Source organism: Antrostomus carolinensis, unplaced genomic scaffold, assembly GCF_000700745.2.
Source record: "Antrostomus carolinensis isolate BGI_N321 unplaced genomic scaffold, ASM70074v2 scaffold2385, whole genome shotgun sequence".
Taxonomy (NCBI): Eukaryota; Metazoa; Chordata; class Aves; order Caprimulgiformes; family Caprimulgidae; genus Antrostomus; species Antrostomus carolinensis.
This window is the reverse complement of record NW_010318237.1, coordinates 3855-19512: the sequence shown is the minus strand read 5'-3', so window position 1 is coordinate 19512 and position 15658 is coordinate 3855. Positions and strand designations below refer to the sequence as shown.

The 15658-nt window shown below is 45.0% G+C and overlaps 1 protein-coding gene across 1 annotated transcript in view; it reads left to right on the top strand.

Annotated features, from left to right (window-relative positions):
- Positions 1 to 15301, top strand: part of LOC104525603 (filamin-B) — a gene marked incomplete at its 5' end in the record, with an annotated part of 48215 nt that extends 32914 nt beyond the window's left edge. Inside the window, 15 exons of the mRNA XM_010168807.2 lie at positions 485 to 625; positions 2227 to 2355; positions 2828 to 3001; positions 3155 to 3313; positions 3696 to 3899; positions 4462 to 4614; positions 4933 to 5055; positions 5634 to 5900; positions 6358 to 6495; positions 6582 to 6697; positions 8544 to 8676; positions 9722 to 9898; positions 12326 to 12544; positions 13445 to 13648; positions 14346 to 15301. Coding sequence (XP_010167109.1) covers positions 485 to 625; positions 2227 to 2355; positions 2828 to 3001; positions 3155 to 3313; positions 3696 to 3899; positions 4462 to 4614; positions 4933 to 5055; positions 5634 to 5900; positions 6358 to 6495; positions 6582 to 6697; positions 8544 to 8676; positions 9722 to 9898; positions 12326 to 12544; positions 13445 to 13648; positions 14346 to 14533 — 2525 coding nt within the window. The remainder of the gene's footprint in view (positions 1 to 484; positions 626 to 2226; positions 2356 to 2827; positions 3002 to 3154; positions 3314 to 3695; positions 3900 to 4461; positions 4615 to 4932; positions 5056 to 5633; positions 5901 to 6357; positions 6496 to 6581; positions 6698 to 8543; positions 8677 to 9721; positions 9899 to 12325; positions 12545 to 13444; positions 13649 to 14345) is intronic.
- Positions 15302 to 15658: the final 357 nt, after the last annotated feature.

Sequence of the window (15658 nt, the reverse complement as noted above, 5' to 3'; positions counted from 1 at the left end):
CCACAGGTCTGTCAGCCGAGGGCATCACCCCCGAACACCCCACAGTGGCACTGAGCTCCTGCACATGTGGGCTGTGTCCCCTCCTGCCTTCTAGCTCAGCAATCCCACCCCAAGCCCTGGTCTGTCCCTGCTGAAGGGACTGTCGATTTTCCTTTTCAAAAGAGCTGCAGGAGAGGGAGTGTCTTGCAGTGGGGTAGATCAGTGCCTTTCCTAGGGCTTGCTGTGGAAATTTCAGTGGCTGAAGCAACCAGCCCTGCCTGTAGAGTTTGTAAGGTCACAGGCCTGTTTGCCAGATGTCTACCACTGTGTTGTATTCATGTAGCTTAAGTAGAAAACATGTCTGGTTAATGTTCCCATTAGTCTCCTCTTTGTGCCTGTGGGTAAAAGAATTTAACAATTTAAAATAGCTAGACAATTCTTCGTGGGTGGGAGAGGGGAAGCAGGCAGCTTCTCCTTCTGTAACTCCCACGGTGGCTTCTTGTAGGTGAAGTGCACATGCCCTCTGGAAAGACGGATACGCCAGATATTGTGGATAACAAAGACGGCACAGTAACAGTGAGATACGCTCCTACTGAGGTCGGGCTGCATGAAATGCACATAAAATATATGGGAAAGCACATCCCAGGTGAGTCCTACACAGCAGGTGACACAAATATGAGTGCAGTGTCCTGCTGATGCATCTGCTCCCTGGTGAGGTTTCTGTACCTTAGTTGTATACCCTGCAGTAAGAACTGCCTGGGACGCCTTACCATGCGGCAGCAGTTCATCTGCAACTAAACCAAAGGACTAAGTGCCAGCACATGTGAGCTTCCATTGTGGTTTAATAGTACCAGCCAGGCTTAAAATGGCTTTTGGTTTTGGAAACTAGCTTTTGTGGCGTTTTATTATGGAGAAGAAACATACAATTTTCTAACTACTGTTTTTTTCAGGTTGAGATTTACTGCCATGGTGCTCAGCAAAACTAGTGGTTACAGTGTATGCTTATCCTTAAAACTGCACTGGCATAAAATCTCCGATCTGTGAGGAGGACTAAGTGGCTAAAACACTATAGTTACTCTTTCCATCTCATTGCAAGAAAATAAAACACACATGCATACTATGCTGTAATCTTCCTTTCTTCCTGGCTGCTTCTTAACAAACAGAAACCACTGCCTTTCATTCCCTTTCTCTTCTCTTGTCCTTATTTCACCAGCTCCCTGGCCAAAGCTCTGCCTTGCCTGGAGGCTGGGGTTGCCCCACTGTTCTCTGGGCATGCTGGCTGCCTGGGGCTGGGGTGAAAAGGGGCAGATCTGTAGAAGGATGTTTAAACATGAGACAAAATACCCTCAGTGCTGCCTGAACTCGGCGGCTGGTTCTGGTGGTGTACAGAAGCAGGATAACTTTGGCTGAAGCAGGGAGCTTGATAACGTGATGCATGGTGCTACTTCTGTATCATCAACACTTTGTATGGATATAGCACCAAGTAAGTGCTGTAAGTGCCAAACTGTTGGGTGTATCAGTTCATAAGACCATTACCCTGCACCTGGACAGAAGGATGATGTGCTTTAATGTTTCCTTCTTGAAGGCTATCATGAATCAAACTTGCTACTGGCTCAGCTGCAAAATCTGGCTTTGGACTTAAGAGCTATCTGTGCCTTTTTTAAAAACAAAAACCAAAACATTATTGGCTGTTGGTGACTGTACTTTTTGTTCTTGTGCACCAGCTTAGCTCATCTGAGGCTGGCAAATATGTTTTTGGATACCCTTCAAATGCGCTAGTTCAGGTTCACTGAGTCAGACAATGTGCTGTGCTAGTTCCTAATTCTGAGCTACCAAAATTGAGGATCTGTGCCTGAACTGAAAGCCTGCTTCTGAGTTGTGTTCTGCTTTAATGTGCTAAAAATAAACGTGTAATGAATAAGACCTTTTACAACATCATTGAAGCTTATCTCTGGTAATTTGAGTAACACTTACTTTGTCATGACTGAATGTGGAACAAATTATGGAGAACTATCTTTTGATGATAGAAGGAGAGGCTTTTTTTTTAAAGTGCATTACAGTCACGTAAAGGTTCTTCAAATATCAAGTAGTAAGAGTGACACTGAAGAATGTGGGTATCAGTAAGCATAAGATTAAGATCCTGATGGGTCAGAGCAGCTTGATGTCTGTTTTGTTGTTGTAGTCCACTCATCCTTAAAAGTGCTGCTTTCGTGTTTTGGGTTTTTTTTTTTTTCTCCTTTCCTTTAGAGAGCCCTCTGCAGTTCTATGTGAACTATCCAAACAGCGGCAGTGTGTCTGCTTATGGGCCTGGCCTCATTTATGGTGTTGCCAATAAACCAGCAACTTTCACCATTGTGACGGAAGATGCAGGAGAGGGTAAGTCTGTTCTTTAAACCCATCCTGCTCTAAGCTGGGACCTTCTTGGAAGTGTAATGCACATTGGCATTGATTTGCATTCATCTGCGAATCTCTGGTGCAATACAACTTGTGCAAATATCAGGTGAAACAGATTTCATCAAGCTGTAACTTGCAGGAAAAACCGTCTTATTGTTTCTTCCTGAGAGCAGTGGATGTACCCTGTGGTGCAGGGTGCAAATGATTCACTTAATTAAAAATGAACTGAAGGCGGTTTATATCTAGTGGATGATGGTTGGATGTGGAATCACTGTTAGGTAAATCTAACAGACTGCATAGAGGTGTGGTTTTAGTGGATTGGCCTGCGCAGTTTTTGCTGCTGTCATTTGAAACATACATCTAAGCTGCATTTTCAGTAGCAAGTACTGGATCTTTGTCTTTGGACTTGGTGTGCACAAAGGTTTACAGAATTGCTGGTCTCCTTGTTTTCTAGGTGGGCTGGACTTGGCTATTGAAGGACCTTCAAAAGCAGAGATCAGCTGCATTGATAACAAAGACGGGACATGCACAGTCACGTACCTGCCTACTCTACCTGGGAACTACAGCATTCTGGTCAAGTACAACGACAAGCACATCCCGGGCAGTCCATTCACGGCCAGGATCACAGGTGCAAAGTTTAGACTTCTGGAAACACTTCATAATGAAAATTAACCTCTGATAGCATGGGGGACCTGGTTTGTGGCAGGAACATGAAGTCCTCTGACTTGCTCTGCGCTTAACCTTGTATTGTTTTCTGACTCGTTTCTCTTTATAAATTCAGATGATAACAGAAGACGGTCCCAGGTTAAGCTTGGTTCTGCTGCTGACTTTTTGTTGGACATCAATGAGACTGATCTCAGTCTCCTAACAGCCAGCATTAAAGCCCCATCAGGTCGTGATGAACCTTGTCTTCTGAAGAGGCTACCCAATAACCACATTGGTAAGCTCTGACAGTCTTGATTTGAGAGAGTAGTATAGTAGCCTCTACTCCAGTTTGCTTTTCTGTGTAAAATGACTGACTGCTCTGCTCCTTGAACATTGTCAAGCCAGGTGGTTGATACTGTTTGGTACAGTCGGCCAAAGACGGAACTCTGAGTATGAAGAATGACCTCTTGTATTAGCTTGCATGTGACGTGCCAGGTTGTGATGGAAGTGATTTTTGACAGCATATATGAGTGGCTTTGTGGCTCGTTTGAGAGCAAGACTTCAACATGTATAAAGAGAGAGCTTTTTCAGTATTTCATTTGTTGGTGAGATTAAAGCATTTAAATCAAATGTAATGTATAAAAAGCGAATGTTTGTTGCATTTCTCTGCTTTGTAGGCATCTCATTCATTCCACGGGAAGTAGGAGAACATCTGGTTAGCATCAAGAAAAATGGGAGCCATGTACCAAACAGCCCTGTAACAATCATGGTGGTCCAGTCTGAGATAGGAGATGCTAGACGAGCAAGAGTTTTTGGACGTGGCTTGGTAGAAGGACGAACCTTTGAAATGTGTGACTTCATTGTAGACACAAGAGACGCAGGTTCGTTCCATCACAAAGGGGCTGAGATGCTGTGACCACCAGGTCACAAGCTGCAAAGCAGCAGATGCAAGTAATGCATTAAGCATGCATGGTCATTACTGTCGGTTATTAACTACAGACAATGCTATTAACTTCTAAAATGCTTTGCATTGTCTTGGCTGATGTTGGCTATTACAGCTAACAGGGACTGTCACTGAGGCACTGATGAAGCTTTTCTTTCATTGTATGGTGCTGGTTCTAGTATTGTGTACAGCAGGAAGGAAATGGGGAAGATAATTCCCTGTTGGTTTGATGCGAAGCCTTGGCCACAGCCTTTGAAGCTCACTTTTCAACATCAATGAAATAAAATGCTCTGACTATATGCCTTTTAGGAGCTGAATACACGCTGTGCCTTGAATGTCTGACTGATTAGGACTGCAAAACTGTCATTAAGGCATCATGCAACTCCCATGTACCCATTATGATACAAACTATGACTAGCTGTTGCTATGGGTTTGGACTATTTTATGTTAAATTTATAATAGCACTATGGAAATCTGAGGCTAACTTAGCTGTGTTGTAGGTTATGGTGGAATCTCACTGGCAGTTGAAGGACCCAGCAAGGTAGATATCCAAACTGAAGACCTAGAAGATGGAACTTGCAAAGTGTCCTATTTTCCAACTGTACCTGGTGTGTACATTGTGTCCACTAAATTTGCAGATGAACATATTCCAGGTAAGCAGAAGTGTTGGGCAACTTTTTGGTTAATACAATAAAAGTCTTACCTAGCTGGCCAGTGTCCTGAAACTGTGAGTGGGCTGTGTGATCTGGCTTGGACTGTAAGTCCCAAAGATTCAAGGAGGTCCTACCAGTACCCTCCACAAGCAGCAAGCATCCAAAACTGTTGTGGTTCTGTGGGTGTAATTCACTTGGACCTGACTTAACTGGCTCCAAAACTTCCCCTGTGATCCACTACAAGTTAGAGGAAGCTTCCACTCCTCTGGATGCAGTGTGTAATGAGCAGAGGAGAAATTACTTGTGTGGTACTTACAGGCAGCCCATTTACTGTGAAGATAAGTGGTGAAGGAAGAGTTAAGGAGAGCATCACACGAACAAGACGGGCTCCCTCTGTTGCAACAGTAGGAAGCATATGTGATCTGAACCTAAAAATTCCAGGTAAGCAACATCCTTATCCCCATGCACTTGTATAGACTGGGTGTACCTGAAGCAGTGGAAAGAGGAACTTCAGCGTTGTTAAGACATCCTCATACTAAGATAGTTGAGGGAAGAAACACTGGTAGTGTGGTCTTTTTGAATGGTTAAAAATAAGCATAACCATGATCAACATGTGGAGAAAGAAATATCAGGGAGGCTTTAATCTATTTTGTGTACAACAGGCTGGAGAATGGGCTGCAGAGCTCTCCCTGTCTCCAGAATTTTAAGATCATCATGTTGGCTGTTAAGTGTTTGTACTGCTGTCTGGCAAATGTGAGTCACGTAGGCCAATCTTAGCTGGCTGCACTTATTCAGCCTCTTCATCTGCCTCCATAGCACCTGGTAAGCTGTAACTGGCTGGACTTGCCACTCAGCAGCACGCATCTAGCTGAGCGTGCAAACTGGCTCCTATGTGCCTCTTCTGTCCTTTGTACTGTGTAATCACATGAGCTCAGGTCCTGCTTCCAAAACCAGAATACCACACCCCTTTGTCACGTTCTAATCTGGCTTTTTTTTTTTCCTTTTTTCGTTCTCGTTAGAGATTGATTGTGGGGATATGACAGCCCAGGTAACCAGTCCCTCGGGAAGAAACTTTGATGCCGAAATTGTAGAAGCTGACAAAAATACCTATTGTGTCCGCTTTGTGCCCCAAGAGATGGGGGTCCACACTGTGGATGTCAAATACAGAGGGCAGCCAGTGCCGGGCAGCCCTTTCCAGTTCACCGTGGGGCCTCTGGGCGAGGGAGGAGCCCATAAAGTGAGAGCTGGAGGCCCAGGGCTGGAGCGTGGAGAGACGGGTGTCCCAGGTGAGTCCTCTGTTTTCTGTAGGCTCCAGTGCCCACTGTGTGCAGGTCTGCTGCACAGTGCTGTGGTGTCTGTTGGCCTCTTTCAGAGCTTGAGCAGAGCTTGGTGTAATGCTGTAGGGTCACCCCAAGCCAGGGGTGGTCAGTGGAGAAACATGGAGAAATAATACTGCAGCGTTGTGTGGATGGGGAAGTCTGGAAGTGCACATTTTGGAAACAGACTGCTCTCACAGTATGAGCTTGAGATTGTGTAAGATGTTATATCAGGCTGATTGTCTAATTCAAGGCTAACAGGAGCCTCTTGGAGAAACTGCTAACTGTTATCACCCAGGATAATGGGATGAGGTCTCTACTGTTCCTCATACACATAAGTATGGGATGCTGCAGAGTCTGTTAGGAAGAAGCTGCAATCTAGCAGCAGCAAACTTACTCTTGTGTGTGCTCTCATGTGCTTCAACAGCTGAGTTCAGTATATGGACACGGGAAGCTGGAGCTGGAGGACTGTCTATTGCTGTAGAAGGTCCAAGTAAGGCAGAAATTGCGTTTGAGGACCATAAAGATGGATCTTGTGGTGTATCATACATAGTTCAAGAGCCAGGTATGTACCGAGGCCAAATCATACTGAAATAACACTGAATGCTACTTTCAAAGAAACTAAAGACACTGCTTCTTTTCTCCCTGCAGGCAACTATGAGGTGTCCATAAAGTTCAATGACGAGCACATTCCTGAAAGCCCCTACCTGGTTCCTGTCATCGCTCCCTCTGACGATGCTCGCAGGCTCACTGTCACTAGCCTTCAGGTGAGACATAAGGAAACATCTCCACAGCTTACCACACAGACTGATTTCGTCCTTGTTCTCCAAGACCAAAATGGTTGTCCTTTCTTCTTAGTCATAGCTTTGCCTTTGTTGGTGCTTGATTTTTAAGCTCAGCTTGCAGCCAGAGAGAGGTTTTTGGCAGCTGGCCCCTTGGTAAATTGGGCCTGTAGAGCTGGCCCAGCTCTGGCTAGCAAGAATTTGAAGGCAGAAAGCTCAATTGAGTGTATTACAGGTGGTAACACTTGGGAATTAAGAATAAAAGGCTCTAGAAATAGCATTGGAGGACCTAAAACTTGGCTTTCTACCCCATTAGCTGGAGGAAGGCCAAGGAGGACTGAAACATGTATGTGAACCACCAGTGATCATGCTGGTGGTGCTGAGTTACTGGGTTGGCACGTGGGCCAAAGAGCTGGGTCCCCAGGCAGTGTAGGGCTGTGTGGTTGGGATGTTGCTGCAGCTTTGCTGGAGCGCTCATCTGGGCAGATGGAGGGGGCCCTGCCCTGAGGTCAGAGTGCACATTTGCTCTGACTGATGTCATGAAACTGCAGTTGCAGTTCAGATGATTCCCGGACAGTAGCGAATCTTGGAGTGAGTCACAGCTTTGTAGTTGGTCTGGGCTCATGTTAACCTCACCATGTCATTTTTGTCTGTGTGGTTACGTGCATTAAAATACAAGTAACATTAGAGGCCTGACTTAAATCTTCAAAGCCTTGGACATGAGACTGAGAATCTTTGTCTAAATATACTGTACCTCAGTCCTCATCAAGTTGTGATAAGCAATTAGTACTTCAGTTGAGGCTTTTTTTTTAATCTGTCCCAGCTGTGGTCCCCAGGAGTTTGCCTGAGCTGCAAGGCTCTTCCACCTTGGCAGTGTAAATGAATCATGACAGCCTGATCCGATAGTATCTCTTCTAACCAGGAGTTGCAAGGGCGTTAATTAGTCGCTGTGGTATTGATGTTTCTCTTGTGTTTCATTTAAAGACTCTTTGACAGGAATACTCGCTTCAATTAAATCCTGGAGAGGCAGATAAAGCTGAGTATTCAGTAACAGAGCGCAGTGTGCAGCATCAGCCTCTGCTAAACCCGCATCAGGGACTTGGTCATACATTGTACCTCAGCTCTACTCAGTTGCATTTATTTCCCTCTTCAGGATTTAGTTGAAAACAAAATCAGGTAAAGTATGTTCAGCATAAACTATTACTGCTGGGTAGCTGCATGGGCTGCTCTGGTTGAGGACGGTGGCAGCGTGGATGCTGAGCTGCCTCGCCTTCCACCGATGGCCTGACAGCACGGCAACATTTGGTTTCCTGTTTTAAATTACTTTCTCATGTTAAGACATCTTCTGGTGGTGTTCTAAATGCAGCCTCTTGTGGCAAATATAAACACGCCTATTACTTTTTCAGACAACTGGATTATCAGAGGCTTTTCCCCTGAATGAATCTGGAATGAATGAACAGGCTGAAAATGGAGCTATAGCTTAAACGTCCTTTAAATCAAGTGCCTGAGTACCAGGGGCTGACTTCAGTGATAACGGGTGACTAGTCTCATAAACCTGCCTCTGCCTGATTTAGCAGAGTCGTCTGGCTTCCTAAAACAGGCTGTTACCATGGGAAAAATCAGCCTAGCCAATGTGGGTGACTCCTAAATCAGCCACTCCCTAAGAGGGAGAGAGCTTCTGATTTAAGAGTTAATGCAAGTCACAACGTTATGCCTTTTGTTGAAATATATATATGTATAAACGTGCTGAAGTGGTTATTTCCCTGCCACTAATCTTGTGCTGTCTGAAACAAGAAGTTTAAATTTTATAATCTGACTGTTGCATTCTCAGGAGTCTGGATTAAAAGTTAATCAACCAGCATCCTTTGCTATAAGGCTGAATGGGGCAAAGGGCAAGATCGATGCTAAAGTCCACAGCCCCTCCGGAGCTGTAGAAGAATGCCATGTGTCTGAGCTGGAGCCAGGTGAGCATGGCTTTACGTTGGTCAAAACACACTGGGTGACCTCCAAAACACACTGGCTGCCCCACAGCAAAGGAGTTTAGTCCCTTTGGCTTGCAAAGTGTACCCAAGGGACAGCACCTTGCTTGGAGAATGACTTCTTGGTGTCAAGAGTTGTTTGGTCAGGGCTATATCCATGCTTTTCCTAGATCGTGAAACGACTGAGCCCTAACTGGTGTAAGATACAGATATTTAAGTCTTGGCTTGCCAGTGAAGGTACAGTGATATTAGTCATAAATGAAATATGATGTGATTGTTGAATTTAGCCAGGGAAGAAGTTTATTTTTCAAAGCTATGCTTCCATCTTTGACTAATAGTTTATTTTTAACTCACACTCACTCCTTCATACAAAACATCAAGGAAGCTGAACATAAGCAAACACTACAGAAAGCTGGACACCTGTTTCAGCAATGAGCTTTTCTTTTTCACTTGAAGTCTGAATGAGTTATGGTCTGTACTATGGACAGACAGCAGCTGTCCAGCTGGGGAAATCAGTCCCTCCTCTGGATTAACACGCAATCAAAAATGTTAAATATCAGCAAATTGCTAAATGACTTTATGAAATAAAGGTGTGGTGTCTGTGGTGTCAGAGCAGCACGCTCAGCTGGCTGGTAAGGTTTGGCTTGCTCTTACCAGCTGCTTTTCTTCTCTGCGCTGCTCTCTTGACTGCTGACAGGCTGGGCTATGATTAAGGTGTCGTGTTTAGTGCATGTGTGAGGCAAATAACCCTAAAAGTCACCCTGCAGACTAGATGACAGCTGAGATCAGGTCCTAGTAGACAAGGTGAAAATGCAACCCATGACACCTCCTGCAATAAATACAGCACTTTCCTACTTAAATATGTGCTTAGCAGCTCGTGTAGCTGAGTGTGCTTAAGCTGAGACCAAAATACGTTGAAGCATCACAGAAGCCTTGCTTGGGTTGCTAACCAGCCCTGCGTGGGGTTTAATTGCTGTTGTCTTTTAATTGTTCTCTCTGATATATCAGAAAAGCCACTTCTCTCTTGCAGATAAGTATGCCGTTCGGTTCATCCCCCATGAAAATGGCATCCACTCAATTGACGTGAAGTTCAACGGCAGCCACGTTGTGGGCAGCCCTTTCAAAGTGCGTGTTGGCGAGCCCGGGCAGGCGGGGAACCCCGCGCTGGTCACGGCGTACGGGTCCGGCCTGGAGAGCGGTACCACGGGTAACCTGTCCTTCACAGCTCTGATACAGCCCTGTTTGCACTTTGCCTTTCTGAGAGAGACAGAAGCTGTTCCTAGGCTCATTTGTACATGGCTTTCCCTGCTAAGGCAGCTGAACTAACCCACATTCTCTGCTGACCTGAGCGCAGGCTAATATTGCTTTCTTGCATGCTCCTCAGTTCTTATAACCATCAATTAGCGAGTCTGCAGGCTTTCCTGAGCCTTAACGAACCTAAAACCTCTGTAAACCAGCAGCTGCAGCACTGTTCACTTGAACTGGTTAGCAGCTGGGCTGTGACCCCGCTGGTTATCTAGCTCCACGTCGGTGGTCCCTTGGAGCTCTGGAGATGCTCTCACTCCCTTCCATGCGTGATCATGATGTCTGCAAAGGTTGGAGGCTCTTGTGAATGCAGATACCAAGTTGGCTGTCTAGTTCAAGGAATCTTGTTTAACTTACGTACCCCTGTTGATTAAATGGGTATGAGGATATACCCAGTTACCTTTTCTTCAGTGATTGCACCTCTAAGAAATTTCAAGTTCAATGTACTATGTGTAAACTCCAGTGAGTACAGTGGATTGTTCTGTTTGTACTGTGCTGTACGTGCTTCAGATGCAGCATGAACAGAGTCTTCTTGGAAATCTGATGCCTGGTTATCTGCTGTGGCTGCCCCATCTGATAGTTCTCAACTCAAGAATGTAGGGTTTAGGCTTTTTTTTTTTTTTTTTCATTTATATTATTTATGACCTTAGTAAGAAACTATGAAAACATTCCAGCATACGCATTTTGATTTCTTTAATTGTGTGCTTTCTTGGGCCACACACACAGGTGAATAGCAGAGTAAAACTGATTTTTTTCTTTTTTCTTTTTGATATGCAAGGTGATAGCTAGCTAGTTCCTCTTATCCTATCTACTGCTGTCTTTTGTGGATTCCATTTCTTGCCTTTTTTCTCCCTGGAAAAAAACAAAACAAAACAAACCCTGCAGTTATTCAGTCAAAGCTTCTGCTGTTCTGGAGAAACCAGGCAGTTGGTTTTCAAAACATGTGGATATACTATGTAAAATAAAGATATTATAGCCTGTACTGCTTTAATAGGTGGAAACAAAAGCATTCATTAATACTAGCCACTGATACATCAGGGACAGGGGAATTTTTCTCCATCTATAAAGGTGCTTGGGCCTGTTTTTAATCTAAATAGACTGTTTAACTTCAGCAAAGTTACTCTGTGCCCCCTTGTTGAATCCTGGCTGCTGCCAAAAGCTCAGTGCCCTGATCGTTCCAAACAATGATCTAGTGTTGAGGTTTCAATAGCCTGTGGCTGAGCACCTGAAACCTCCCCCGGAGGGGTGTGCATGTGCAGCCTCCAACAATGCAAGCCTTCATTTGGGGCACAGGGAAAAAGCAGTGACTTGGGAGTAAGAACTCTTCTGTGAGGAGCTGTGAAGCTTGCTGGGTTGGGAAATTAATTTTCCTCTGGTTGAGCAGTGGCTATTGCAAGCCAACTGCCTGACCTCCCAGGCAGGCGGTGCTGGTGAGATTTACTGCTAAAGCACGAGAAGATGGTGCAATCCTCCGTGGGAGCTGGGTTCTTCCAGCATTGTGACACAGCAGCCTCTTGTGTGGAGAGGCTAGAAAACTTCTCCCTATTTATCACCATGCTTCGGTCACAGCTGTAGTAAACTTTTCCCATAACCATCCTGGCTTGATTGAGCTCGAGCACTTTATTCCTCCTCAGTGGTGTCTGATACAGCAGCCCAAAGACCATAAATACTTGAAGCCAGAGTTTGACAGTAAATTATTTGGGGGCTGAAAGCCTTGCTTAATTTTTTTTTCTTGTGTTGCTGGCACTGTGTCATTGGCTTAGTATTAGCAGCAATAATTCAGCTGTGTTAACCAGATGCTGTAATTAAACAAGCTTTTGTTTCCACAAACTGCTTGGAGTGCTGTTGCTGAGCAGTTCAAAAACCCATCTCCTCCAGGAGATCTCCTACCCCTCCTCTCTCCTGCTTTCTTGTGGGCTCTTCGCTGCTGATTTACAGTCCAGGCAGCGAGATGGCTCCCAGCTTTCCAGAGCTCAGCCACGCAGGAGGCTGTGTCAGCGCAGGCTTCGATGCCCAGTAGAAAGGCTCTTGTTCTCAGAGTTTTCTCTAAGCCCATCTTTTGATGCCAAAATCCTTCCATTTTGGTCCTAAAGGGCTCTCTCTTTTCCTGCCTGCCCCACAGTCGCACAGCATGAGCAGAAGAGGAGGGAGCCGGGGTGCGAAGCCCCTGGTCCGGGCTAGCCTGTGCAAGGATGCTGGGGGGAGGCACGCTGTCCTTCCCTGCCTGCAGCCTTGTCATGCACCAAATTACCCATTCCTATTTAATAACAGGCTGCTTGTGTAACATCGAGTGTGAGGAAGAGTGTCTTACTGTGCTACGTCTTTCTAGGATTGCAGTCGGAGTTTTTCATTAACACGACCAAGGCTGGTCCAGGTACCCTCTCTGTTACAATTGAAGGGCCATCAAAGGTGAAAATGGACTGCCAGGAAACTCCAGAAGGTTACAAAGTCATGTACACACCCATGGCTCCAGGAAACTATTTAATTGGAGTTAAATATGGTGGACCTAACCACATAGTGGGCAGCCCCTTCAAGGCAAAGGTTACAGGTAAAAAGCAAACCAGTATTTACTGTGTGCCTGAAGCAGTTTGTGTCATTCAGCAAGTGTGTCCCTCTGAGATAGTGCAGGTTCAGGTCTAGATGCCCAAAAAAAGTGAGAAGCGAAACGTCAAGGAGCCTAGATGAGGGATCTTGGGAGAGGCTACAGGAGAGTTATTCATGGAGTTTGCCAGCTTCACTCAGTGGAGGGCTGTAAAACAGTTTCATAGGGGACTATTAAATTCCCTTATGCTAGGGTATTGCATTGGCAGTAGGGAAATGTGACTTATTTACCCAATATTCCCTCCCCCCCGCCCCAAGCCTGAAACCTGGTCACCTGTAGCATAAATGATGCCCAAAAGGTCAGTAATTTCTGGGAGGATGTAAGGAAGGCTGGTTTAGGAAGCTCTTTCTGTCTTCAGTGCTGTGTTTAAGCACAGACTGGAGTTTGTCTCTACTGCTGCCCCTGAGCTAGTGAACCCTCTCCTGGCACCCGTGGCGTGGTGATGTTCTTGGGAGTGGACAGCAGGGACTGCGCTCCCCCAGGCTGGGACATGCTCTGCTTTCAAAATGGGTTATTGCAAAATTGCACCTGCTTTTCTGCCAACTTGAGTAATTTTTGGCATTTGGTGATTGGAGCACTATTAACTCTTCTTAAGCAGCCAGCTTTGCTTAATGAATCTCGAAGTTCTGTGGTCCTTTAACCACTCAAGGGCTCTGGGATGGGATTGTTGCCAGCCTTGCTGGAAGATGTTGGTTTAAAAACCCAAGTAGGAAATTGCTCCTTTCTAAAAATGCATTTTGGATGCAGAATGCATGCTAGTCATTAGGAGGGTTTCAAAACCTCCTTGTAAATAAATGCCTTTCAGATGGGGTGAATCTGAATGTCAAAAGTCTTTTCTGTTTCCAGGACAGCGACTGGTTAGCCCGGGCAGCGCCAATGAAACTTCTTCCATCCTGGTAGAGTCAGTGACAAGGTCATCGACTGAAACTTGCTATAGTGCCATTCCCAAATCTGCCTCGGATGCTAGCAAAGTGGTTTCCCGGGGAGCAGGACTCTCAAAGGCTTTTGTGGGTCAGAAAAGCTCCTTCTCTGTGGACTGCAGCAAAGCAGGTACGGGCACAAGAACCAGCTGGATGTCAGGGTGGCTTAGCTGGTCCCTACACTAGCTTGCAAAGTAAAAATGCAGAGCTTGAGGTGATGATCTCATTCTAAAGAAAAACTCTAAATGCTACATGGTGCTCACCAAATCAGTCCAAATATAGAGGCTGTAAAGATGCCAATTCCTCTCCAAATTATCTGAGCCAGGTGCACCTGAAAGAAACCACAGGGTTATGGCATGAGAACAAACAGGTTGCTGAACTTAAGCAACCCTGGTGGTGCATTGTGGCATGTAATGCAAGGTGTTCCCGTAAGCCTAGAGCACTGATCGTCATCATCTGGGAGTTTTGTGGTGGGTGGATTACAGGCCAGCTGTGTTCACTGGTCTCTGCTATTAACTTCTAATTAAGTACTTGAAAGGCAGTGCCTGCTCGCTTTCACGAGCAGTGTTCATGTCTCCCGTGCTCTAGTTAGATAGTGATAGCCTGTCAGGTCTGACAGAATGCACAAATAAACCCTTGCCTCTATAAGGTTGAGGGCTTTTTAAAATGAAATTCCTTCTTATACCAAATCAGCTTAGCCATTCCTCAGACTGCCACTCTATGAATTAACATAGCAAAATTCTTGTGTTATAGAGCTCATATATTATGGTACAACATGCTTGTTTATTTAAGCTTAGGTATGCTAACAGTCTGTTATTTTGCTGTAGGTTCAAATATGTTGTTAGTTGGCGTCCATGGACCTACAATACCATGTGAAGAGGTGTCCATCAAGCATTTGGGCAGCCATCAGTACAACGTAACGTATGTCGTCAAGGAAAGGGGTGACTATATTCTGGCGGTGAAGTGGGGTGATGAGCACATCCCCGGGAGTCCCTTCCACGTCACTGTTCCTTAAACTTGTCGAGTGTCAGAGTTGATCTTTGCGTTTGCAATTCAGATGTAGAGTTATACGGGGTGCAGTCCTGTTGCAAAATGCAGTATCTAGATACACACAGCTCACATTTCAATACAGTCAGAAGTAAACTCTGTAACTTTATTTTTTACAAGCATTTCACTTCTATCCTACTTACCAACCTAATGTCAATCTATTTAATGTCCTCCTCAAATTGTACCTTTGCAGTACTGTCCAGGTCACTGTTAATGTTTGGAGAATCATGTGGATAACTAGACACTAATTTCCCTTGCGGATGTTAAAGACTTTAGATGTTAATTGAAAACTGGAATTTGTCTTTGTAATTGGGTATCTTAACTACTGATTTTATTTGACTGGAGACTTTACATTTTAGTTATGGAATATGACTTGGGCTGTCCCCAGTTCAAATTCTTTTCTGTAAAGAAATGAGGTAAAACTGGTACTATAATAGGTGCCTTTGTATACTTGATCAATTTTAATGCTTAACATTATAAAAAGCTACTAAAAGTGGCTTTACCACTCAAATTTAAAATGTTTCTGAAAATGCTTTGCTAATGGTTTACATTTAGGAAAAGTTCATCTTTTATAGCAAACCAAAAGCAGACTGAAAATGACTTCCTGGAAGCTTTCAGCCTTTCTGTGTTAACGCTTTGTGAATCTAGGCAGGTAGCTTTTTGGCCATGATGCTAGCGATGCGGTTTTTAATGAGCTTGGGATTCTGGTGAGATTTCTGTAACTTTACAGGTAACTCCCCACACTCTTTTTGATTTATTTTAAGAACAAACTCTCGGTTTGGCTGGGTTAAATAAAGCCCCTGAACTTGCCGAGCCAGGTGTAGCTCCCACCTGTGTGACCCAAAATTGATGCAGGTCAGAGGACAGCAGTGTCTTGGGAAGATGATCAGCTGTTTCCCTGGGGGCTGCAGGCCAGGCGGGTAGCTGAGATGGTGGAAAGAAGCCAGCCCAGGGATGGGACCTCACATCTGTAGTCAGGAGGGCGGGTGTGCGAATTTACCAGCAATAGCAATACCAGTCAACCAACCCACCTTTGGTGCAAGTCACTTTATTATATCTCAGTCCAAGGACATGCCTGAAGCATGCTCATCTC